We start from the raw sequence: 25,170 nt of genomic DNA, 5'->3' as shown, positions 1-25,170 counted from the left end.
AGATAAGGAAATGGGGTCCTAGTGGTAAGCTGTTGAGTGACCCCAGGCAATCTGCTGGCCCTTGCTGAGCCTCAACCTCTCCATGTATGTGTAGACATGTATATGACACACCAGAGGAGGGCAGGTGTGAGACCCTGAAGTGGGGCAGGCATGCCAAGGGCAGGCCAGCCAGAGAGAGTTCAGTGTGTGGGAGTGGATTAGTGGCAGGACAGGGAAGAGTCCAGGGTCACACGTGTCAGGAGACGTTGCTGCTCTATCTTGCCCAAGGTCATGGAGTGATGCAGGTGATCAGAAACAAGGTCGGTCACAGAGCATCACGAAAACACGGCCAGTGCTGTCCCCAAGGAAGAGCTAAGGCCTGCCACGTGGTGACCCCTAGGACATGTAGGGTGCAAGGGGCGCAGTCCCTCTGCTGTCCTCAGCCTGTGTGTAAGAACACTCCATCCACGGTGCCAGTGCAGAGTGCTATCAGTCAGGTGCATGTACTCTAGGCTAACAGGCCTGGGCTCAAATTGCAGCCCAGGACTTACTGGCACGTAGCAGTGTGTAAGTGACATGACCTCTCGGTGCTCACTTTCCTCATCTGTAACTGGGTTGCAGTCAGGATTACACAGTGTTTGGATGTGATTACAGGCATGTTGATGCTATCTGCTAATAGTGTTACTGTAACTTTGCAGGGAAAAAGCAGACATTACATCTGCAGAAGGATGTCAACAGAGGCCAAAGGAAAGCACTCAAATGGCTCCTCCCACTGTGCGGATTTGTTAGGGCTGAAGGCCTTCCCAGTGTCCTCTGGGCCTCCCCCAGGAGGTGTTATCTTCACTTGCATTTTATACATGGGGAAACTGAGGCTTGGGAGGCTACCGACAACTAGGCCACAAAGCCCTATCTTCTGATGCCAGGCTCTTTTCACGGGGCTCTTGGATCTGAAGGGCAAGGAATGGGGACCTACCCAGTCCACAATGAGGATCTTGCTGGCCTTGCCCTGTTCCTGCAGCTGCCGGCAGGCAATGGCCACTGAGTTGAAGAAGCAGAAGCCCCTGGGAGGAGAGAAAGGTCCTGCCAGCCCACTCCTTCCCTGTGCTTCCACCTCTCAGGCCTCCCACAACTGGCCCCAGCAACCCAGCCCCAGAAGGCATAGGGGAAGGAGGGGAAAGGTCTCAAAGGAAGGCCCTGGGGGCCTGCCCTTCACTGCCCCCCACCCAGGCCTCCCTCAGGCCTTACATGGCTGTGGAGTGGTCTGCATGGTGTCCTGGGGGCCGAACCACAGCAAAACCGTTCTGGAAACAAAGAATGCTTATCAACCAACCAGTCGGCCAGCCTTCTGACCCACATCTCCATGCACCTGCCCCCAGCCCCAGGCTCATTCCTGGCTGCCAGCACGTGGCATGTCTATGACCTAGTGCTCAGCCCCCAGGCTGGGCATTCTCTGCTTTTAGGTGGCTGTGAACACAGAACCCTCACCCTGGTGTGTCCTGGCAGTTATCACTATAACAACAGCTACTATTTCCTGGGCAAAACCCACCTGCCTGGCACTGCACTAAGCATTTTATGAGTGCTGGAGTTCCTCTTGACATCTCAGAGGTGCGTGCTGTCTAATCCTTGCAACATCTCCATAAGATAAATGTTATTATTACCTCTAGTTTACAGGCTAGGGAAAATGTTGTTTACAGGAAAACATCTTGTGTGAAGTAACCTGGTTGTAAATGGTGGAGCCAGGATTTTAAACCCAGTGTTGTGCCCTTAATTGCAAAGCCCATCAGGAGCTGTCTGACAGGAGCACAGCGGGACTGCCTCAGGCTGTGAGCCCTCAGGCAATGGTGTGTGGTCCTCAGCACAGGACCCTGTCAGATGCCCAGCCCAGAGCAGCCAGCCAGGCCTGAAAACAGTACGTCAGCCTCCCCAAGAACCAATCTGCCAACATGCAGAAGTCCAGAGCACCCAAGGTGTGCCTGTGGTCACGCCGCGGGTCTGTTACATGATCCTGGATGATCACGACCCCGTGTGTCTTACAGAGACCAAAGGCCCAGTGTCCCGGTGCGCTGATTCCTCACCAAGGAGCCTAGGACTAGTGTTCAAATCTCACTTTGGTCCCAGAACTCTCCACATCCCTTCCAAAACCCCGTGGTGATATCCAAGAAAAATAACGCCTGTGGTTCTGGGTCTGGCCCTCCCCACGCCTTCTACATGCACCCCCTCCACGCCCGGCCCGCCCACCTTCAGCTCCTGGGAAGCGACCCTGAAGGCGAGATCGGTGACGCTGCCGGCGGCCCAGCGAGCCGCACTGGAGGAGTGCAGCTCGCTCCAGACGGTGTCGGTGTCCACCTGCGGGGGCCAGAGTCAGGGCCGGCATCGCCCCAGGCGTCCGTCTCACAGGAGCCGGCCCCCACGGCCAGGACCCTGGGCAGGGAGCCGGGCAGGCAGCGCCGCCCCCCAGTGCCGCACCGCCCGCCCGAAGGCAAGGCCTCCTGCGCCCCCCAGGCCCGGCACGACTCCTTCCCAGCGCCAGTGCGCTGCACCAGCCCTCGGGCGGACAGCGCGGCAGCCTCGCCCCTGCCTCCCGGTCGGGGGCGCGGCGTTACCTGGGCGGGACTTGGGGTTTGGGCCGGGAGGGGTTTAAGCCCCAGCTGACTCTGCTCCGGCCCTGCGGGATGGTCGGAGCTCGAGGGGCCGTCTGCACCACTGTCTTCCACTCAGGGCCCCTAGCCCAGGCTGGGAGGCCCCCCAAACCCAGTCCCTGGGCCTCAAGGCTAGGGAGGGGCCGGGGGGCATGATGGGGAGATGGGGAGGGCGAGGCGGACCAAGAGAGGCGAGGAAGGCAGAGAGAGTCGCAAGAGGCTGGAGAGAGAGAGAGACAGAGACAGAGAGAGGAGGGAGGAGAAAACAGAGGCAACAACAGTTGGAAAAATCAGAAAGTGGCAAGAAATGGGAAGTTGTGAACAGGGCGCTGACTGGCTCCCCCAAACAGCCCCCCAGCTACGGCTCCCATTTCCCTCCACAACGTGGCCTCCATCCCCTGCCTTCACACAGCTGGCTGGGAAACACTGCAGGGACTTTTTCAGGCGAGGAGAGCCCCGCCAGAGGCGGCAGGAGGAAGGAAAGCTGGGGAGTGGTAGAGGAGGGTACCCCTCAGCCCCAGGCCAGGCAGCCCCGAGTGGACAGAGGCCCACTCGGGGAGGGCAAGGCCGCCTGGAGGCTGGCGTGGAATGGCCAGTCCTGAGCACCAGGGCATCACAAAGGGAGATGACCCCCAGCCCCACTCTCGGCCCTGCTCTTGGAGCCTTCCTCATCATTTATACTGGCTAAGTGTGAAGCCCAGGGCTCCACGCTTAGGAAACACTGACGGGCCTGCAAGGAGCTTCTAGCCAGCAGAGGGACACTATGGGAAAGCCCCTGGCCTGCTGGGTCTGGCAGACCCAGAACAAGCAGGCAGCGGATGGGCCTGGGAGAAGGAGGGGAAGGGATCCAAGAACCCATGGCAATGGCCGCGTGAGGCCACAGGCACACTTACCCCAACCCCACCACAGGGCAGCGTCACGAACATCCGCTGTGCCAGAAGCCCTGCAGGGAGAGGCCCAGAGCATGAGCCCTGCCAGGGGCAGCGGTGCACAGCAGAGGGACAAGGGGCAGTGAGGGTACATCCAGCGTGCTGGAGGGGCAGGCTGGGCAGAGCTGGACAAGAGGGCACAGGAGAGGCTGGGGCTGGGTGAGCCAGGAGGGGTACAGGAACAGCAGGCGCCCCCGGGCCCCTACCTGCCAGCTTCCCGTTGTCCAGTTTGAGGCGGCTGAGCGGGTTGGTGCCGTAGAGGAGCACATGGCGCTCGGAGTGCACTGACTGCAGCTCCTCCAGGGAGGCCTTCCGGCCCCGGAGACACTGGGGAAGGACCACGGAGCTCCTGAGCCCCATTCAGCCCGACCCCGCCCTGGCCGCTGCTCCCTTGGCCCCGCAGCCCACACTGCACCAGGGCCTCCCGGCCCCTTTCCTTCGTTACTCTCACCTCATCCATTCTGCAGACCCACCCCGCCTCCTCACCTCACACTGGCTCCGGAGGCCCCGCTCCTGCAGCCGGGACCAGATGCTCTGGATACGGCCCGCATGCTCCGGGTGCCTGCTGTTGTCTCCACAGGAGCACTGGTGCTTCAGCATGACCGAGTCGTAGACCAGCCCTGCCGGGAGCAGGGCTCAGGCCTGGACCCCAGGGAGTTCCCCACCATCGGCTGCACATGGAGCGCCCACACATGGCCAGGGTCAGCATGCCCCCCACACCCACAGTACCACATACCCCATCCCGCCCCTTGGCCCTGCACACCTGTATGCACACCCCCTGGCAGCCTCCCCGGGCAGTCTTCAGGCATCTCATAGCACCACCACCCCCTGCAACACGACTGCCAGATGGCCCTGCCTTCTAGACACACCGAACCCTCCTTATATGGCCCAATACATCTACTATGGCCTCAAGAGCTCAAAGCCTAATCAAGGGAGGTCTCACACTGGATGTCATGACCCAAGCAGGCTACAAAGGGGAAGCAAGAGGAGAAAGAATTCTTCAGAACCCCCAGAACTGGGAGCTGGGAATGAGACAGGACAGATGCAGTCTGGGGAAAATGCTGTTCTCAGGCGACCGGCAGGAAGCCGAGAGGACCCTGCACCGCTGCTGGCAGGGGGCTCACTGTCAGTGCGCCTCTAGACATCAGCATCTTCAAGTGTTGGTACCATTTGGCCCAGGGATGCCACTCCTGAAGAGTGACTTTTGGGAAACAGTTCCGGGGATGAGGAAAGATTTATGTACAAGGAAATTCAGATAAGAATGAGTGCCCTCTAATCCCCAACCAGTAAGAAATCTTAAATCAAAATAAAATACTCCAATGAAATACCACAAAAATCTCACTTCTAAAGATTAATTATATTGCAAGGTATTCAAAACATGTTAACTGAATAAATGGGGGACACAATGTGGTTACGTGTATTTGGTATTTGTATGTACACATAAGGCCAGAACAAAGACTGGACAGAAGTAAAGCAGCATTTAAGAGTGGCCACCTCAGAGTGGCAGCACTGGGGGACAGTTTTCATTCTATTCTTCCGCTTTCCTGTAATGTCCCAGTGACGCCATGACACAGACAGGGACTCACGCCCTGGGCCTGTGTGTGCCCCCAGCCCCGTCCTCTTGCCCCACTAGAATCCGGGTCTTACCTGTGGTGAAGGGCAGGGTCCCGGCAGGAGTCTCTGAGCCAGGCAGGACACGGGGCTGGCTGGCCGGCTCTGGGGTTGGTAGTGAGGCAGGTGCGGCCGGGGATGACTGAGCCCTGGACAGGGGCCGGTGACTGCCCTGAGCCAGAGGAAGCAGCACAGATTCCCCAGTGCCTCCCCGGGCAAGCCGCCCAGCCAGCCGCTGCTGCTCCCAGAGGAACACCTGAGGGACACAGGGGGCCTCAGTCTCCAGGTTCTCAGGACCCTGCTCCGTCCTGCTTCTGCCCAAAGTCTCAGAAACCTCCAGACAAGCCCCTTTTCTGGGTAGATTCCAGGATGCCTATAGGCCTGCCTCCCAGCCAGGATCTGGCCTTTTGACTCTATGAGCCCCTCACCCCTGCCAGGCCCCCAAATGTCTGCACCCCAGACTGACCACCCCATTCCACCAGAGCTCCCTGGGCCCTGGGGACTCCAAAGTCAGAAACCAGGTGAGAGGCCTCAGGACCAGCTCTAACCCCATCTCTTCTTTTCCAAGGACTGTACACCTGCCCAAGGACACAGGATTCTGGGTGAGCATGTGTTAGTGGTACCACATATCATGGGCTGAATTGTGTTCCCCTTCCAACTTTGCATTTAGGAAGGAAATCCCACCCCCCAGTATGTCAGAATGTGACCTTACTTGGAGATCGGGTCTTTACAGAGATAATCAACTTAAAATGAGGTCATTAGGGTGAGCCTTAATCCAATATGACTCTTGTCCTTCTAAAAGGGTGAATTTGGACATAGACATGGCCAGAAGGAAGACGATGTGCAGACACAGGGAGAAGACAGCCAGCTACAGCCAAAGAGAAAGACCTGGAGCACTGCTTTCCTTCATAACCCTGAGAAGGAGCCAGTCTACTGACCTTGACCTCAAACCTCCACCTCCAGATTTGGGAGACAGTGTATTATTCTGTTTAAGCCGCCTAGCCTGTAGCCTGTTACAGCAGCCCCAGCACAGCTTCACTCAGGTGGGGGAGCACTCTGGCTGGGGTGCTTGAGCCCGGCTCTGCCCCACTTGCTCCCTAGCCACCTTCCTGGAGGCAGCATACCTGCTCACAGGGAGAAGCACTGGGGCAAGGATGTGCACGGCTCCATGAAAGGCCAGCCTCACTGCTGGACAAGGGACATGGCTTCACGGGAGACTGGCTAGCTGGCTGCTGGACTGTGCACATATATGTGCATGGGTGTGTGTGTGTGTGCCTGTGTCTGCACCTTGGTGTGGATCTGGCAGGGCAACCATGGGTCCCAGAGCTGTTCCTGGCCCTGACCCCCTATCTCCCTCCCTCCCGTCTATGCCAGGCCCCAAGGTTCCCTGGTGATACCCTCCAGGAACAGCTGGGTGCTATCTTACCTGCTGGTGCTGCTGGAGAGGAACAGGGCCTCTGGCGTCATGCTGCCTGTGGCTCAACTCCCTGTGTTCCATACTGTCCCCGCCCACGGGCCCCACTCCACCACCATCTGTCTCTAGGTCCTCAGCAGAAGGTATCTGCCGCAGTCGGGGCTTCTCACTTGACTTGGCGGGCCTCTGAGGAGGGAAGACGCTCAATGAGAAGCCATCCTTGAGTGTGGGGTGTGGGCTAGGCTTGGTGGCTGCTCCTCCTGCTGGGACTTCAGTGGCCACACAGCTCTTGGCCCTCAGGAGACACGTGTTCTCTGGCCCTTCAGCTCCCTGCTCTTCCTAAGCCTCCCTTCTTCGTTCAGCCCCAACAGGCCCAGTTAAGCAACCCTCACCACCACCCCTACCCAGCTGCCCTCACCTTGATCAGCTGGATGTGGGGTTTGAGCCGCTCCAGATGGGGCTTCAGGGGGCCCAGCGGTGGGTGGGCGGTGGCCCTTGGGGGCAGGGGTTCTGAGCGGGTCCGGCTCAGCGGCCGGTGGAGGCCTGACCCAGAGAGCCGCTCGGTAGTCAGTAAGGACTGGGCAAAGTGGAAGGGCAGGGGTCCCAGCCCCGGCACTGCAAAGAACAGGGTGGGGGTGGGGCATGAGGAGGGAACCGCAGGGAGGAGTGGAAGCAGCAAGGGCATGCAGCGGGGGGCAGGGGCTCAGCAAGGATGTGCACAGGAGGACAGGGGGCTGCAGAGGAGGCCGCGACGGTGGAATCCCTCCCCAGACCAGCCCTGAGCATGGTGCACAGACCCAGCCCCTCCCTGGAGAAGCAGCAGGACTCACCCGTCAGCAGTGGGGTGTGAGAGACTGAGGGGTCCAGGAGGAGAACGGGCTGCAGGCGAGAGGGCAAGGGGCCCCCAGCCTCAGGCTCCAGGCCGTGGGGCAGGAAGAGGGGAGCATGGGGGCTTCCCAGGACTGGCCCCCGAGGACTCAGTGTTGGGTGGGTCCTGCGGTCACCATCAGCCTGGGGGAAAGATAGAAAGAAGTCACAGGGAGAAGATTCAGCAGAGTGGTAAAGGTAGAAAGATAGGCAATAGAAGGAAGCAGAAGAAGCCAGGAACATGAAATGGGGGAGGGCACCTCAGCCACTCACCCTGACAGGGGCTGGCAGCCCCAGTGTGATCGCGGGCAGCAGGGACACTGTCGGCAAACCGAGCGGGGCCAGAGAGGTCTCCTGCAGCCGCAGCCGCGGGCCCAAGAGCGCCTGCCGTGGGGAGCAGGGCCGGGTCACTGGCCCCAGAACTCCACCCGGGGCACGCCTTCCCCAGGACACCCAGAGGCCGCCCAGTGGTGGCCCAGCCAGGTCAGGGCCACCTGCTGAGAAGGCAGAGCCCAGCCTGCGAGGCCTTACCTCTGAGCCCAGGACAGGGTTGGGGCCATGCTCGCTGTCATTGGGGGAGCTGCACCCTGATGCCGGAGTGCTACCACTACTGGGGGAGGAGTCTGAGGGTCGGGGAGACAGGGAAGTGCAGTTAGAGGCCAGGTGTGGCCAGGAGGGCAGGGCTGGGCCCCTGGTCCAAGGTATCCAGGACAACCCCTCCCCAGCAGGCAGTCTCTGCTTCCTGCTTTCTTCCCATAAGGGGCAGAAGGCAGGCTGCCGTGAGTCTCCGGTAAGTTTGGACACCTTTTTCCTAACAGGCTCCTTCTGGGTGGACGCCGGCTTGGCCAAAAGAGCAAGGGCTGCTCTTAGCGTCCCCTCAGTGTGTAGGATACACCCTGCATAGCCAGGCATTAGCCCTGAGGAGGCGACTGCAGTCCGGGTGGGACCTCAAGGGCACCCCCTGCCCCGCCATGCCACCCTGATGGCCCTCACCACCGAGGGACTCCGCAGGCCTCCGCCGGAGGCTGGGCGGTGCACTCTCCTTTCTGAGCAGTGGATTCTTCCTCCGCTCCAGGGACTTCTTGGGCTTGTAGCGCAGCTTCAGGTTGGGCTCAGAGACTGCGGGAGCAGCAGCTTGAGAGCCTGCAGCACCCTCCTCTCCGCCCCTCAGCCCTCCCTCCTAGTCACCTCTGAGTTAAGGCAAGAGAAGGGGCAGCCAGGGAGAAAAGCGCCCCGTGCTGCCCTTCCCCACTGGCTCCCGCACCCCAGACCTCTGCCCGAGCCCCTCCCCGTCTTGCCCCTGCAGGTCCCTGCCTGCCCAGCCCACTCACCCGTCTTCCGCAGAGGGAAGTGTTCTGAGGCATCACTGGGCAGGCTGGGAACAGGGGGCAGAAAGCTGCTGAGCAGGGAGCGGGTGGCTCCTTCTGTCTCCAAGGGCTCAAGAGTTCTGTGGGGTGAGTGCCAAGAAAGCTTCAGAGGGGTATGGACGCCCACAGGGCTGGCAGCCGCCTCACTCTGCCAGTGCTCCTTCCAGAGTCCTGTGCCCCCGAGATGCTAGGGGGTGGCAGCCAGCAGGGCCAGGGGGTCTGTGGCTGGCAGGCATGGGGCCAGCCTCCCTACCAACAGCCCTCTGATTGGGACTTCGGAGCCAGGGTTCCCTGGCTTGGGTGAGGGCCAGATGCTGGGACTCTTGTCTCCTGCAGGAGGAATCTGCTCTAGAAGTGAGGATATTTTTGAGCTTAGGGGAAGACCTGGAAAAGGGACTTGTGTGGGGAAGAAAGCCAGCAGAGTACACATGTGAGATTGTGAATGTAAGAGGGAGGACGGGCCTTAGGCGGGGTGGGGAGAGGTAAGTAAAGGAGAGAAGAGGGCAGGTGTCAGGTGGGACAGGGGGCTGGGCAGGCAGCATGGTCACAGGTGAGGAGTAAGGATCAGGTGGCAGACAGCTGGGAGAAGCAAGGGAGGCTGTATGCACTCACAGGCTGACATACAGGGAAGAGGGTCATGGCAGGGATAAAAGAGGACAGGTGGAAGAGGGCTACCTGTAGGGAATACTGGAGCTATTGGGATGGACTGTTCTCTCCAGGGCTGCCTGCTGCTTCTTCAGAATCACCTCTGCCAGCTTCTGCTTGACCACACTGCTGGCTACAGCACCTGTGGGGCAGAGAATCATGGGTGGGCTGCAAGGGATAGGGGGGTGGCCCCCCTGGCTCATTGTGTGCCCTGTCCACACGCCCAGTACCGGGTGTCCCAGGCACTCTTCAGACAAGACCCAGGCCCGAGACCCGGCCACCCACCTGACATCCCCAGGCAGGGCCCTGCAAGCAGAGGGAGACCCAGGCTAGCAGTGGCTTCCCCAGCCCAGCCCTCACAGGCCCACCGGCAGGGAGTCTCCATCCTTACTTCGCTTGCTCTTGTCCTTATTGAGAAGCTGCCGTAGCTCTTGTTCCTGCTGGCCCATCTGCAGCTTCGGTATTGGCGTGTCCATCGGGAGCTGTGGGCAGGACCACGCCCAGGAAGGGCAAGGAGGTGAGGACATCAGGGTCATGGAGGATGAAGGGAGGGAGGGGGCCAGGGCGAGCTCAAGGCTGCCCTGTGTGCAGGGAGCTCTATCTTTACCCTCAGGGTCTCCACGGAGCGCTGCTGCACGCCTGCGAGGAAGAGGGGATGGTGCAGACGCGAGGGGTGCTGCGGGGCCAGCAGCGTGGGCTCGGGGGGGTGCTCCACTGGTGGGCGCTGACCCACCCGCAGGTCCATGGGCTGGGGCTGAGGGCCTGGTGTGTCTGCACAGGGCCTGGGGCAGCCTAAGGACACAGAGGGAGGGCACAGTCAGCCGGAGTTTGTCTGCAGGCCCACAGTTACTGCCTAATCAGCCCCCTTCAGGCTCACCTGTCAATGGGAACCCCTCCCCCGCAGGAGCCTTTTCCCACTCCATCCTCACCACGGCTCTGCAAGGTCCTTCAACTCCACTTCGTCCGTGGGCAAGGAGGTCAGATAAACTGTGCAGTTAGCCTATAGCCGGTTATTTGAATTGAGCCTTCTGACACAAAGCATAGTGCCTTTCCACTAAGTATGTCACCTCTCCAGGCCAGGGGCTGAGGCTGTGGCAACTTAGTGATGGGTTGTGAGCCCTGTGGCATCTGGGCTCTGTCATCCCCTTCCCTCTGTCCCTGCTAGAATGAGTATCTGGCCCAGTGGCCCTCTAATGAGCTGCCCTCAAAGACAGCGATCTGACAGGCAAGCACTCTTCTCTGTCCAGCCTCCCAGCCACAGGTCCCCATAGGACTTCTCAGTTGTCCCCCTCCTGTGCTCTATCCCAGGCCACTGGGCAAAGGCACAGCATCTCAAGCCCACAGCCAGCCCTGGCCTGACACTCTGGGCCTGGACAGCCCTAGGCACAGGACAGCTTCCTCAGCTCGCTGGGACCTCACACCTGTGGGCCCTGCCCCCAGGTACCCTCATGCTAGCCAGCTCTGGGCCTGGCATGGTGAGGGCAGTGGGCTCAGCTGCCTCTTCTTGAGTGTCCTCTGCACCCATGCCAGGAGCACCCTTCCAAGGCCATGGGTGCAGAGACTATTTATAGCCAGCTACCAGACTGTGCTCTGTGCCCACTGGGCCAGGCTGGGCAGGGCAGCAGGACACTTGGGGGTGGAACTGCCATAGAGCAAGTATCCTGGCGAAGCGAAGCAGGTGGGAGTGGGAGCTGGTGTCCTAGGACAGAGCACACAGTCAGGGAAACCTTTCTGGAGAGCCTCCTTCAGCTTGTCCAGTGCTGGGCATCCCCCTCTGGGGCCACCACAGGCTGTCCTCTGGGCCCAAGGCTGAGGGGAACTAGAAGGCAATTTGGCCAAGCACCGCGGGGAGCCAGGAGAGTCAGCCTTCAGGCCCTAGTCCACAATTACCCGTGCACCTGTGCACCTGTCTGCAAAACCCTCCCACCCGGTCACGCCGCAGGCCATGGGAGGCATCACTGTCCCACCACCCCAAAAGAGGAAACCGAGGCCCAGGTGGCAGGTCTTAGCCAGGGCCGCCCCGCAAGGGTCTGAGTGAGCCTGTGCTCCAGCCCCTCTGAGGCCAGTGTTCTGGCTCAAATTCCCATCAACTTTCAGGAAGGACCCCTCCAATTCCTGGGGGGCGGGTCTCACTGGGCAAAGGAAGAGAGGCCTGCAGTGGGTTGCCACGAAGGGCTTCCACTCACATTCTCTGATGGTAAGAAGCAGACGAGAGGGCAACAGAGCAGGGAGTTGCCTGCCACAGCTCTCTAGATGTCAAGAAGGGAGATGGGCATGTGCCCAGATGAGGCCCGCAGGGCGCATGGCTCTGAAACCCCCACTATTTGTCCATTGACCCCTGGGCCCCCGATTCGTGCTCTGGTTGGGCCTGATGCCAATGGCTTCCTGCCCCAGAAAGGGTCCCATCCTCCCAGGCCCGGCATCCTGGCTCCCAGGGTGACTCCCCAGTGATGTCAGAGGGACCCCGAGGAACTCAAGGCAGGCCACCTGGACGCCCAGCTAGCCGCATCCCTCACCGCAGCACCACTGAGGCCTCCGGGATAGAAGCGCTGGGAGTGCGGGGAGGTTCTCTGCCTGAAGCCCTGGGAGTGCCTCTCAGGGTGATTAAGCACTTGGGGATCTCCACAGTCTGGCATTGACCTGGCTTCTCACTGTCTCCTACAGCTAAACCCAACCTTCCACCCTGGCTGGCAGGTCCCGTCCTGACTCTTACCCATGTCCTCTGGGCTGTGGCTCAGTGTCCCCATGCGGGCACCGCCCTCACCCTGCAGTTCAGCTTTTCCAGATCCTACCCTTTCTTCCAAGCCCAGCTGGAGTCTTCCCTCCGACCTGGACCCAGCCCAGCATACCGTGTCCCTCCCCTCTCTAGATTTCAATCATGCTGGCAGTTGTGCCTATAAGAATGGCAGACAGTTTTGTTTCTTGTTCACTTTTCCAGCATTTAGAACAGTACCTAGCACATGAGTCTCCCCGTAAATAGTGGTTGAATCCAGGAATAAATCTCTGTATCCCTCCTAAAATGCCTAGTAAGTGCCTTGACACAGAGACAGGGTTCGTTAATGTTTTCTTCCTTTTTTAAATTTCTCTCTTTAATTTTTTTAGAAAAGTACACATCTAGGAGAAGTAAATGATACCAGGGATGAACTCATTAATTTACCGTTCCCTCCTTTTGTCCTGGTCACACACTGCATTCTATTATTACGTCTCTTTTTATTTGTGTTATCTTGTCTTCCCAACCTGCCTGTAAACTTTTGGACAGCCAGGATGGAAGCAAAGAGGATACCTGGCCTTCATGTCTCCCTGCCACCTGCAGCGATAAGGCATTAGGTATGACCCTTGCACCCAGCTGGCTCTAAGTGGATACTGGATGAAGTGAAGGAAGGGGCAGCCCTTCTCCAGTGCAGCCCAGCCCTGTGGGCAAGTCCTCAACTAGGGCAGCAGCATGAAGGCCCCTCTAACATGCCCAGTGCAGCCTCACAGCAGAGGTTTCAGCCATACACAGAAAGTGCAAGAGGGCTGAGAAAGGGCCCTTCCTCCCCCAAGCGGCGTGAGGCAAGGCCACGCCCACCCTGCGGGGTCAGTGTGAGGACTGAAAACCACTGGATAGAACACGTGGCCTCGCCCGGGGCCAGGGTTTCACCCAGACCTCAGGTGGGGTTTACGTATTAGCTTCCTACCTGCCTCCCACCTTGCTGCACTCAGCAAGGACCAGAGTACCCTGCCTTTCCTCCTCCTGCGCTCCTGGGGCTGGAGCTGCCTCTCCCATCCCTGCTCCTCGGCTCTACCCCGTGAAACCCCAGCTCTGCCCTCAAACCCTGGACCCCAAGCTCCCCACTCACTGGCAGGTGCACCAGTGACCCCACTGCCCCACCCCTCACTCCTCGCCCTCTGTCCTTTCCGTCCTCGCCCTCCACCCCCCACCACAGTCTTCCTCAAGCCTGACCTTACCTGGGCCAGGGGCACTGGGGTGGAGGGTACCCGGGCTCACCTGGGTCCCATCTGTAGAGAGAACAGAGAGGGCATGAAGGGGTGGCAGGGAAGGGGAGAAAGGTGAGGGAGGAGGAGGCCACAACGGGCAGGCCCCGCGCCAGCCTGAGCACCCCAGACGTAGCACCCGAACCAGAAGCCAAGGAAAAGGAGATCCCGCCCCGTTCCTCTCCCCAGATTCCCACGTCAGGCAACGTCAGCCCCAGCCCCCTCCTCCTCACCCACCCTACTGCCCAACTCAGATCTCGGGTCTGGCTGGGGCGCAGTTCACCCGACAAGGCCTTCAGCCCTCCCTGCTGTGCTCAGACCTATCCTCCTGGGTCCAGAATCCTGGGTCCCCAAGGGAGGCGGACAGCGTAGCTGCCTGGAGGGAGACAGGGAGGAGCAGGCCTGCAGAATAGGAAGGGGTGGGGGCTGCAGATGCTTCCCAGGTGGGGGCAGAAAGGAACAGGTGGGAATGGAGAGGCTTCCGGTGGGGGAGGGCGTGGGTACAGCCTGGAGGTCAGGTCAGGTCTGGTGAGAGCTGTGCAGTGGCAGGTCTGGAACAGCCCCAGGGCCACACAGTAGGAACCCCTTTTGTCCCCAGTCCTGTGTCCTGCAGCCTCTGTACCCCCAGAGAAGAGAGAACCACTCAGCCTTTTTCTTGCATAACCTGAAATAGAAGTCTTTCTTTTTGGAAATGGCTACCTCTCCCAGCCTCCTAAGCTTGGCCCAGGACCCCCTATCCCATGCAGAACCCATGGCACACCACGGTAGGGCCCAGCTAGTACACAGCAGAGAGGCCTGGGGGAGAGAGTCCTAAGGCCACCCGCCCAAGATGGATGTGTTCCCTCCTGTTAACCCAGCTCAGGGCCAAGGGGACAGCAGCCAGGACACTGGGAGGCCACCTGACACACAGACTTCTGAGAGCCAGACTTGGGCAGAAAGGGTATTTTCTGAAGGACAAGTGCTCTTTTGGGCCTGTGTTTAAGGGGCAGCCACAGTTCCTCTTCCAGAGGCTGAAAAAGGAGAACTCCCTGCAGGCAGGCGCCACTGCGGCAGGGGCAACCCCAGGCACAGCCAGCCTCCCTCCAGCACTCATGCCCAAGCTCCAGTGGCTGAGGGCTAGCAGGGAAGTGCCACTGCTCCGCCTAGCCAAGAGAGGTGTTTTGGGGTGATGATCTGGGATATAAACCCTTGAGAAAAGCTGCGTGTGCCTGCATGTGCCCGCATGCCTGTGTGTGCACCTTCATGTGTGCCTGGATGTGCCCGCATATGTGCCCGCCTGTCTGCCTGTGTGTTGCCAATAGAGGCCACTTCCAAAGCAATTCCTGGAAAAAGTTCTGCTTCTCCCCCAACTCCCTGGCTCTGTGCTGAGAGCTTCTGAGTTCAGAAGAACCCAGAGCAACAGAGATCAGACCTGATCCTATGTCAGAGAGAGGAAAGGTATCCAAAGGTACCCAGCCATAGGCTAACCTAAGCCCAGAAAGTGAACAACCCGTATCCCAGGGATGGGGGTCAATTTGGGGTCCCTTACAGGATGCTGTTACCACTACTGCGGGGTGAGGCTGAAATAACATCAGGAGTGAGTGGACCTGAGGGACTGAGAACACTGCCTAGGGGCTGGACCCTTCTGCACACAGCTCCCAGCCAGGGTGGAGAGCTCTTCTTTCTGGAATCCTGGCTACGCCCTTTTCTACCTCCTCCAGAGGCTGAAGAAGCGCCTTACCTGGTACTGAGCCATCTGCGCCTACAGGTCACTTTATCGCACCAGAGCACCTAGTCTCACACCAAACCAGAGCCCCAGAAACTCTGCCTTAGTGGGTTGGCCCCAGCCCTTGGCAACCTCCAGCGCCACCCTCCTCTCCCCGGAGCACCTGCACAGGCGACCTTCTGCTCCCACCTTGTTGACCTGGGCCTCACCTGCAGATGTGAGGTTGCCCCAAAGCCAGCACACAGCAGAGGAAACCTGAGCCCAGCCTGACCACCTGCCTCTGTCAGGAGAGGGGTTCCCCAGGAGCACTGCTGCCCAGAAGCCCTCACCACCCCACCCCCACCCCCCATGCCTCCAGATCTTTTTGAGGCTGTTCTCCCCTCCCTGGTCTCCCAACTAGCTGAAAAAGAGGAGCAGGAAGACCTGGGCCCCAGCAGGCAAGAGGAAAGCAGGCAGCGGTGGGAGACCAGTTCTGGGTTCAAGGCTGAGTCCCCCAAGTGGCAGCTCTGGTCCTCCTTCCCTGACTCAGGCCACGCAAAGCCAGACTCCATGTGGGGGCTGGCAGAGAAGAAAGGTGGGGTGAAATAGCTTCGGGAAGATACGAGGATAAATAAACATGAGAAGAACATCATGGTTGCCAGGCCTGTATGACAGGGTGAGGGCTAAGCTCAGAGCAGCTCTTCATGAAGGCATCAGGTCACAGAATCTGAGAATGTTAGGGGCTGAGGGGGCTTTAGGGATTGCCCAGGCCAACACTTGCACTTTGCAGATGAAGAGTAGAGAGAGGGGAAGGGGCTGGGTATGGTCACCCAGCGGGTCTGCGATACAACCAGGCCAGGCCAGGCCAGCACAGGAGAAACCCAGGCAGTCCCAAATGCAGTTAGTAAACACCTCCATGTGAGATCATGGTCCTGGGGACTGAAGGGATGAAAATATGAATGAAACCTGATTCTCATTTTCAAGGAGTTTAAAATACAGCCCACAATTTTTTAAAAATTAAGAAGTATACTACTGCAGATAATAAAAAATTCAAAGAGCCTCAAAAAGTATAAATCAAAAAGGTTCTCACTCATCCAACTCCCTAGGACTTCCCTAGAATCAACCCTTTTTAGCAGTTTATGTCCCCCTTCCAGAAATTCTCTTATTATTAATTCTAACACTCATTATCTCGGCACTATGCTCCTTACTCCTTAGCATTATCCAGAACCCTGGAGGCTACAAACTGGCTGGAATCTCCTGCCACACGAAGCGACAGGAGTGAAGGTCCACAGCGTGCAGGATGTTGACTTTGAGGTCAGGTGGACCTGGGTCCAAAATGGCTCCCTCAGTGGCTGGCAGAGAGAGCCAGGGTGCAACGCACTGGTCAAGCCTTGGCTGCCCAGTATGTAATGAGGGTAAGAATATCTACTTGGAAGAGTTCATTTGAGATTAGCAACACTGTGTGTGAAGCAGCCAGCACACGGAAGGTGCTCCCTCAGTGGCTGTGATTACACTGTTTGGCCCTGAACTTGTCTGCAGCCTCCCACCTGGCAGAAGCCCTTCAGAGTCTGGTTCCAACTGCATCCTCCTCAGCCACAGTCCATTTCCTCCCAGGTGTATTTCTGGCCTCATCTCTTATTCCTGCCTCTGCTAACCACAGTCTATTCTCTTTCTCTTCCATCTCAACCTTTATAAACTAACACTTTACTGTGTGCCAGGAGTTATTCTATTTGCCTTACATTTGCTAATTCATCAAGCCCTCATGAAAAACCTATGAGGTATTTACTATTTTTATTCCCATTATATAGATCAGTAACCGGGCCAGTGGTATCAAATAGCTTTGAAGTCACGTAACATGGAAGTGGCTGAGCTGCGACTTGAGCCAGCCAATCGGGCTCCAGAATGCATGCTCTCAATCAGGGCTCCCTCCTGCTCCTCCCCAGCCAGCTGCTAGAGAGCAGATACCAAGACCCTGCTGCTCACAGGGAAAGAGCAAAACATCACACAGCCACAGGGGCCCACACCTGTAGCAGAAGCTCCTTGGGTCTCTGTGAAGGCAATCCCAATCACTTACAGCACCTGTTGACTTTGCATGTTCTAAGCAAGGACTTCAGACTGCATGTGGGAACAAGGAGCTGGCAACAGGCTCAGGTCTTAGAGGAGCTTGGGCTTCATTTTCCCTGCCCTTTGGTGCCCAGCTGTATCATTTTGCTGGAAGCTCCCAAGTGCCTCCAGACTTTCTCATTAGCATCCCAAAGCAAGCTCCCTGGTGCAGGCAGAGGGGTCAGCTGCCCATGGGCAGAGGTTCGGCTCACAGGTGGGTGGCCTGCCCAGACAAAAGCCTTCTGTCCGCCCACGGTAAGGGGACTGAGGCTGGGCAGGCTCAGGAGCTGTGCACCAAGAAGGAAGCAGGACGTGATAGGCCGGCCCGCCCGCCTCTGCGGCCAGCATGCCCCTTTCCCCGTGCCTGGGGCCCTGCAGCAGCTATTTTTAGCTCTTGACACCTGGGTATTTTGCAGCCGCAGGATGTCCGGTTTGGAGTCTCTTTCTGGGAATCCCACATGCGGCTGTTGTAAACAGCCCCATGCAGCAGTGGCCCAAGCTGGGAGCCGGCACCCCCCTCTTTCTGCTGTTTGAGATGAATCAAACAGGAAGCAGATGTAACCATGGCAGCAACAGCTTGAGCTCCCAGGGGTGGGAAAGCGTCCTCCCTGGTTCCCTGCCCCCAGCCCATGTCCTCTGCCCCTCTGTGGCCTCCCCCCCCCCCGGTGAAGGCAGGGGAACCTGGACCATTCTGAGCTGTGAGTGGCTGTCAGTTCCCGGGGCTGCTGCTCTGGAGAGCTTCACTGTCTCTGGCCAAGGGGAACAGTGGCTCCCCAGGCTCTGCCGGCCTCCTGGAGCCTCAGACCACCCTCAGTCTGCCCTGCCTGCCCTTCATGAAGGTGTGAAGCAGAAGGCAGAGCTTCTTTGCCCAGGGAGGCGGGCTTCGAGAGCCTACATCCCCTTCCATCACCCACACTTTCCCTAAGGCGAGGTGGCAGGCTCCCGCAGTCCCAGCCCCCGGTCCAGACCACCCCAGACCTCCTCAGGTCCTGAAAGCCCTGGACGACACATGTTCCACGTGCCCTCACTTCCCTTCTCTGGGAGCTCTAATCCCTGAACAGGACGTTCACTGTTATGTCTAACCACCATCTTCCCTACCATAAACAAAACATCCTGAGCAGTCAAGATGGGGGCCCCAGGTGTAGTCTGGGGAGAAGAGGTGAGGTTGTCAGCTTCTGCCTTTGTCTCCCCCTCCCCCAACCCTGGCACCCCACTCGGACCAGCTGCTGCCTCTCAGCAGCAGCCCAGACAGTCTTCTCAAGGGCAGCGCTTGCCCCACAGGAAGCACAGTCACCACCCCGGGGCTGCCTCTCAGGGCCGCTCCTTCTCCCTCTGAGGCTCACACTCATTCCCCTACACACCGTGCTGCTCCGCCTCCTCACCAGACCCTGCCTCCCCATGTCTCTCGCTCCTCTCCCAGCTGCACATGAACCAGGGGCCCTCCTCGGCTCCGTTCACCTGTGCTACCCACAAGCCACTCCGTCCACTGGAGAGACTGCCAGTTATATGAACAATTCCTATCTCTTCGTGATTATTTATAATATGGGTGACGATCAGTCACGTATTGAATGCTTACTGTGTGTTTGTTACTGTGCTGGGCATGTCTCATATAGTCCTCTCAACAATCCTAGAAGGTAAATACGGTTATCATTTTACAAAGGAGAAAACTGAGGCTTAAGAGATGTCCCATAGATGGCAGGTAAGTGGAGATGTGGGGCTACAGAACCTAAGCTTATAATCACTACACTGTGTGGACACCCAGTTCCACCCACTCGCCTCAGAGAGGGCCCAGAACACAGTGCAGGCCCACATCAGTGCCTGGCGTGCCTCCGGCACCAGCATGGCCCTTCTGTGTGCTGGCACCCCATCCAGAGAACAGCAACAGCAAAAAATAAGAGATCGTTATCTCTGCCTGTGTCCCTCCATATTTTTGTCTCCATGGGGCACTCCCGGCCTGAACTTCACTTCTTTTGTCATCTTATATTTTCCCTGCTTTGTGAATGTACATGTTGCCATTTTGTTTTCTGTAAGCTGCCTCCAGCAGGATATAACTAAACAAGCAAACTCCCAGGGCTGCCAGAGGGTCAGGCCCTGTGTGGAAGCAGCCTGGAAGCTGTCAGGCCCTGTATCAGCTGCAGGTTGCACAACCAGAGCAAGTCGCCCTTGGAGTGGCTACTCAGGAGCCGATTCCCTTGGGGAGAGATGCTCTCTTCTCCTCCTCTCTCCCTTACTCTCCCAGGCCTCACACACAGGCAGGCTACAGCAGGTAGAAGGGATGGAGGTGCCCACCAGTGCAGGAGACACCCACCTTTGGGGCAGGCTCTTCGGACCAGGAACACAGCCAATGGCCATGGCACCTTGGACTGGGTGGGGGAAGGCAGAGGCCACTAGGGAGATCCCAGCCTCTTCCATGGCCTGGGGGCATCACGGATAAGAGTCCATGAACAGCAACAAGCTATGGATGCTGGCACTTGCCAAGGTGTCACATTAATATTAACAACAGTAAATACCCCAGAGGTCCCTATCCCCATTGTGCCCTGGAAGCCCCCTCATTTTGCCCTCTATTTCTGGAAGACTGCAGCGGTCTGTTGGACAGATTCGCCATGTAATGTGACTCCCTTATGCAGACGATGCTATCCCTGAGACCTGGTCAGCCAGGGTTTCTCCAGATCACAAATGCAGCCAGGGTGCTTGCACAGCCTGCAGAGAACTCAGTAGCCAGATGCATGGTCCCAGGTATGGAGTCGGACAAACCAGCTGCGAAGGACAATTTCTGGCTGCCTTGAAATTCAATAAGGTGATAATTTACTGCAGTGGAAGGTGGAGATCACTGACCAAGGAAACAGCATACCCAGTGTGATCTCATTTTGGTAATAGTATGGCATATAAAGGCCTATCAGAAAATGGAAGGTACGCACTGAGGAACCGTGGCAGTGCTCTCAGGCTTCTGGGATTGTGGTTTTTTATTTTTAAATTTTTGCTTGTCTGTGTTGTCTATCTACAATGCACACGAACTGCCTTGGTAATAATAAAACAGAATACAGATGCACATATACACACACAAATATAAAGATGGTGCAGCCAATGGGTGGCAAAGTCAAGAAGTAACCTCTGGTTCTCACGAGAACCAGCACACAAAGCTTTTGTTGACTATATACTATATTCTTGGACCTCATATTCTCTGAGGTTCTGTGTTATCTACCACCCAGGGTCCTCTGCCTCTCCTGAATCACCAATGGGTTTGGGCACAAAGTCAGGGATGACTTAATGAATGCCTGTAGGCTGAATAATGATCATTTCCTGAAAGAAATGCCTCCTGCCTCTTCTACGGCCACAGTGCTGGGAATACTATTGCTGACATCACTGGCCTTCCCATCCCTCCTCTACCTCATGTTCCTCTTAAGAATTGCCAGGGATGGGCTAAAATAAAGGTCACCTCAGCAGATGCTGGCCAGGTACCAGCACCAAGGCTGTCAGGAGATCTGTCTCAAGCCCTCCCCAGTGCCAGCTGGCTGTAAGACCTTTGGGTCCCTCACACCCTGCCTCACTGGGGGTGGCTGCAGGCGGCAGAGTGAACACGAGGAAAGGGGTCCACCCTGCGACTTCTGGCTGTGGACTCCTGCCGCTCCAGGCCTTTAGGGTGGAGGAATCTGGAACAGTGAATTTGGCCTGTTTTTTCCTGTGATCTGGGGCTGGGCCCAGTTTCTGTTCTTCATGTCTCTGACATTCCCTATCCCTGACCTTCAAAAATATGAACAATAACACCAATAATAATGATGAATATTCTGTGTGCACTGACTTCATACCACGCATGGTTTTAACATTACTTACATTAATCTTGGTAGCAACCCCATGAGGTTGAAACTGTTATCATCACATGACTGAGACAGAGAAACTGAGGCACAGAGAGAGCCATGTGCCAAGGTTACACTTAACTGTTTGCAGAAGAAATAGAGACTGCCAAAGCCATCCCTTACTGGGAGGCCTTTCTGCCAAGCTTTGCAACAGGCACAGTGCAGTCCAGGCTGGATTAACATTGGTAGGGTGCTTTAGAGCCCACCAAATGTTAACAAATGCATATGAGAAAATCCCCACTTGGAAGTGGAGGAAACCAGGACTGGAGAGCCCTTGGCAGCCTCACACAAGGTCCCACAGCCAGTTGGCGGAGACTTCCCCTGAATCACACAGTGCCCCCCCACCCCCCAGGCCCAACTCTGGAGGGGCTCTGAGGGCCTGGAGGGGACATGCACATCCTCTGGAATGTGGGGGTGAAGCCTGCGCTCAGCCCCTCACCCCAGCTGGGGGTGGCGGTGCTGTGCCGGCTCCTCATCAGTGTCTCCACAGTGACTCACTCCTGGGACCCAGGGGAAGCACAGCTCTGTGCTGCGGGCAAACACTGCCTGCTGCCTGCCCCGCCTCCAGCTCCCCGCCTCCACATTTGCTAACCGAAACCCGGCTGCTGCTATTTTTAACCCTCCAGCTCCCCCTTGCCTGGGGCTCCCCCTTTCACCCCACCCCCACCCTCTGCCCCAACCGGGTGCCACCAGCCTGTCATTCTGAGAGCAGTTCTACAACCTGAACGCCCTCAAGGGCGCAGCGGATGCCCATGCAGGTTTGTGGAGCAAGAAAAACAAGACGGTTGCAGCCCAGGCGCCGAATTCCCCCACCCAGGGCTCTTTCCGAACCTGCGGCTCCCAGCCTGCCCTGCTTCCCCTGGCCGTGCTGGGAGCTACAGGAGGCAGGACTGGGACTTGGAGGGCTGGGGTGACAGCAGGAGCCAGAGCTGGCTCCTCGGAATGGGCTCTGCGGGGAGTCAGGCAGGACTCCGGAAGGGGAGTGAGGTACCCCTCTTTCTTCCCAGGACATGAGGCGCTCCCCGAAGGCCTATGGTCCTGACAGCCAGTTTCCCATCCCTGCAAACTACATGGTGGGGGGTGGGAAGGCATGGCAACAGAGGGTATGAGTTTAGTCCAGGGTCCTCCCATTAGGAAAATCCCCTCCCCATCCTGCTATGGGGGTTGTGGAGCCCCCAGAGTTGAGCTTGGGTGGGAAGGCCAATAGTCGAGGGGGTTTGTGCACTGAGCAGCCTAAAGGAGGCCCAGGGTGGAATGTCAGCCAGGGGGGGCAGGGGGAGACAGGGTCTTTTCTCTATACTCAGGTCTCTAAGCCACAGGTACTACAGGGAAAATCTACCAGGAGAAGAGGTTGGGGATGAGAGGGTCTGAAGGCTACTTGTGTATGTGAAAGAGACCCTCCTGAGGGCGAAAAGGATAAGACTGTAAGGGGACACTGCCTTCTAGCTGTGGCTGCCCTTCTGGGCTCAGGGTCTCTCCCAGGGGGGAGGCAGGTTCCAAGAGCCCAGGAAAGGCCCTGCGGTGCTCAGCCAAAGGGCTTTCCATGCTCTCTCCTGCCCTGTCCTCTCCTCCAGGGCCAGGTCCTCACCAACCTTGACCCCCTCTCTCCACTGTGATTCCTAAACCAAGTAAATAAATCCCAGTGGCCACAGAGGCAGCCAGGCTAGACCCAGAGGGGAGGGACTTGGCACAGGAATTCCCAGGTAGGGAGATGATGTGGGGAGGAAGGTGACGCAGAGGCGTCAGGAATGGGTGATGCTTGAGAGCTCCCAGAGAGTGTCACCTTCCCAGCACACACAATACATCCACAGGGCCCTGGACTCGGCCCCGTGAAGGGAAAAGACTGTATCCCCACTCCATGGAGCAGCCTGCTTCAGCCCTGTCCAGCCCTCCCTCCTGCCAACCTCCACGAGCCGCTTCTGGAGAAGAAAGCTTGCTGGCTTTGATACCAGCACTCAGCCCAGGTCCCGACCTGGATCCAGGTGATGCCCAAGCATGGCTGGGAAGCCTCTGGGGCTAGCGTCTCATCTAGGCATCAGTCACCTTCTCAGCAGGCCTCCCCTGGCCACCCTAGCTAAGTCCCACCTTGTTAATCTCAGTTGCTGTACCAGTTCATTTCCTTGTTAGGGCCTTTACAATGTGTAACTAGATACACACTCATTTCTTTACCTGCCTCTTTGTTACTGTCTGTCTCCTCCATGAAGTACAAGTTCCCTGAGGTCAGCACTCCACTTCTGTGTTCACTGCATGTCTGTGCCAGGTGCTGGGCACACAGCAAGGCCCAGAGCGCCTCCAGTGAATGCATGGAGAGTTGATGACTGGCTTGGCACATGGGGCCTCTGGCTGCCAGCGTCACCTTTAGGGGTGATGCTCAACAGTTCCAGGATTTCCCCGAGGAGGACAGAGCAGGATATAACAGGAAGAACAAGGTCAGGGAGCCTGGGACCCCAGGGGAAAGGTCAAGGCCCAGTTGGCATCCGCACCAGCCTTATCTGGTCCCCTTCATCGTGCCGCCTATGGACACAGGCATACTGCAAACACAGAGTGTGCACAGGTGGGCTAGTCTTGGAAGGCCTGAGGTTCTGTCCTGGTTCTTTCTCTTAATTACTCTGTCTTCTTACACAAACCACATATCTTCTATGGGCCTCAGTTTCCTCAAAAAAAAAATGAAGAGGTTGGCCCAGATCAGTGCTCTTCAAACACCGCTTTGCAGAATTACCTGAAGCACACATTAAAATCCACATTCCCAGGCCCACCCCTGCAGAGTCAGTCTGGAATGGGATTTGAGGATCTTATTTTTAACATACTCCCAGGTGACTCTGAAACAAACGGTCCAGACACTAGCATTTGAGAATCATGGATGACATGGTACTTGCCAGACTTCTATTAAAAAGTCACTCCTGCACAGGTATACACCCCCCGTCAAACATGTCGGTATACTCCATGCAGAGCCATAAATTGCAAAGGTGCACACCTATACATGACACACATTTGTACTACATGTGTGCATACTCCAAAAACACACGATGCAGAGCTACCACATGGATCACATATTACCACAGAACCACATGTACATACAAAGCCTGGGGGCATACACACAGACCCCCATCACACACCCAGTGGGCATGTACACCCGTCACACATTGACCCACGCTAAACAGACACTATGCTGAATTTATTTTGTCCCTGGGAACTGGTCCAGGACCAAAGGAGTTGTGCTCCACTGATGAAAACATCCCTCTGCCACCCCCACCACTACCTGTGCCCCAGGCAGCATGCTGTCTACCTAGGGGTAGGGCTGCTGGGAAGCGGGCAGCGGAGAGATGGGGTGAGGGAAAGCCTGCAGCAAGGACACCCAAAGGGGCCTCCACCCAGCACCCTAGTGAGGGCTTGCTCAGCCCACTCACCTAGACTCCCAGGCCCTGGTCCTCGGGAGCCAAAAGGGTTAGGGAGGTGGCCCAGTCTAGGGACTCCTCCTAACATGCAGGCTGAGGAAAGGGCTTCCTGCAGCCTGAAGGTCTGGGTTCCCCTGGGAAGGTTACCACAGAAACCCGGGGTAGGGGGTGGAGGGAATATCACAGGGAAACACAATACCCGGCAGGGTCACCTGCTGACCAGGCTTCCTGCCATGTTGCCCACCGCCCCCCTCATCCCACTGCCCTCTCAGCCTCCTCTTGCTTCTGCCTGGGCCTCCTTACCAACACTCTCCTTCCGGCCACCCTTGGGTTGGGGGGAGCAGCCTTATGCAGAAACTCTACCCCCGTCAATGGGTCCAAACAACAATATGAGGGATGGCCCAGGGCTAAGCCCCCACTCCTAATCCTACTAATGCCCCCAGCACAGGAAATCAGGAAATCAAGCTTCCTGCCCCAGAGGAAGTGCCCCATCTAGTGAACAAACTCACCACCACCACCACCACCACCACCACCACCACCACACACACACACACACACACACACACACACACACACACACACACACAAACGCGCACGCGCGCGCTCGCACAGTCTGAGCCTTACACACACACACACACACACACACACACACACACACACACACACACACACACACACACACACACACACACACACACACACACACAC

At 57.5% G+C, this 25,170-nt stretch overlaps 1 protein-coding gene across 10 annotated transcripts in view; it reads right to left on the bottom strand.

The window, feature by feature from the left end:
• HDAC7 (histone deacetylase 7) overlaps positions 1 to 25,170 on the bottom strand; it is a 33,305-nt gene that overhangs the window by 5,323 nt on the left and 2,812 nt on the right. For 4 of the 10 annotated variants that reach the window (XM_073214876.1, XM_037009078.2, XM_017652727.3 and 1 more), the window contains exons 2-19: positions 13,400 to 13,450; positions 10,059 to 10,243; positions 9,843 to 9,933; positions 9,482 to 9,593; positions 8,771 to 8,886; positions 8,433 to 8,558; positions 7,971 to 8,062; positions 7,713 to 7,823; positions 7,403 to 7,583; positions 6,991 to 7,187; positions 6,585 to 6,758; positions 5,195 to 5,414; positions 4,034 to 4,167; positions 3,754 to 3,874; positions 3,512 to 3,561; positions 2,218 to 2,325; positions 1,225 to 1,280; positions 953 to 1,040 (exon numbers count right to left, since the gene is read on the bottom strand). In XM_073214876.1, the coding sequence (XP_073070977.1) occupies positions 953 to 1,040; positions 1,225 to 1,280; positions 2,218 to 2,325; positions 3,512 to 3,561; positions 3,754 to 3,874; positions 4,034 to 4,167; positions 5,195 to 5,414; positions 6,585 to 6,758; positions 6,991 to 7,187; positions 7,403 to 7,583; positions 7,713 to 7,823; positions 7,971 to 8,062; positions 8,433 to 8,558; positions 8,771 to 8,886; positions 9,482 to 9,593; positions 9,843 to 9,933; positions 10,059 to 10,196 (2,115 nt within the window). In that variant the 5' untranslated portion in view covers positions 10,197 to 10,243; positions 13,400 to 13,450. Of the gene's footprint in view, positions 1 to 952; positions 1,041 to 1,224; positions 1,281 to 2,217; positions 2,326 to 3,511; positions 3,562 to 3,753; positions 3,875 to 4,033; positions 4,168 to 5,194; positions 5,415 to 6,584; positions 6,759 to 6,990; positions 7,188 to 7,402; positions 7,584 to 7,712; positions 7,824 to 7,970; positions 8,063 to 8,432; positions 8,559 to 8,770; positions 8,887 to 9,481; positions 9,594 to 9,842; positions 9,934 to 10,058; positions 10,244 to 10,328; positions 10,401 to 11,637; positions 11,701 to 13,399; positions 13,451 to 25,170 lie in introns of those variants that run through there. The other 6 variants (XM_037009098.2, XM_037009074.2, XM_037009086.2 and 3 more) reach the window with 5 other exon arrangements.

The sequence above is a fragment of the Manis javanica genome, chromosome 10 (genome assembly GCF_040802235.1).
Source record: "Manis javanica isolate MJ-LG chromosome 10, MJ_LKY, whole genome shotgun sequence".
In the NCBI taxonomy this organism is placed as follows: Eukaryota; Metazoa; Chordata; class Mammalia; order Pholidota; family Manidae; genus Manis; species Manis javanica.
Note: the sequence above shows the minus strand (reverse complement) of the source record. Positions and strands in the feature narration are given on the sequence as shown.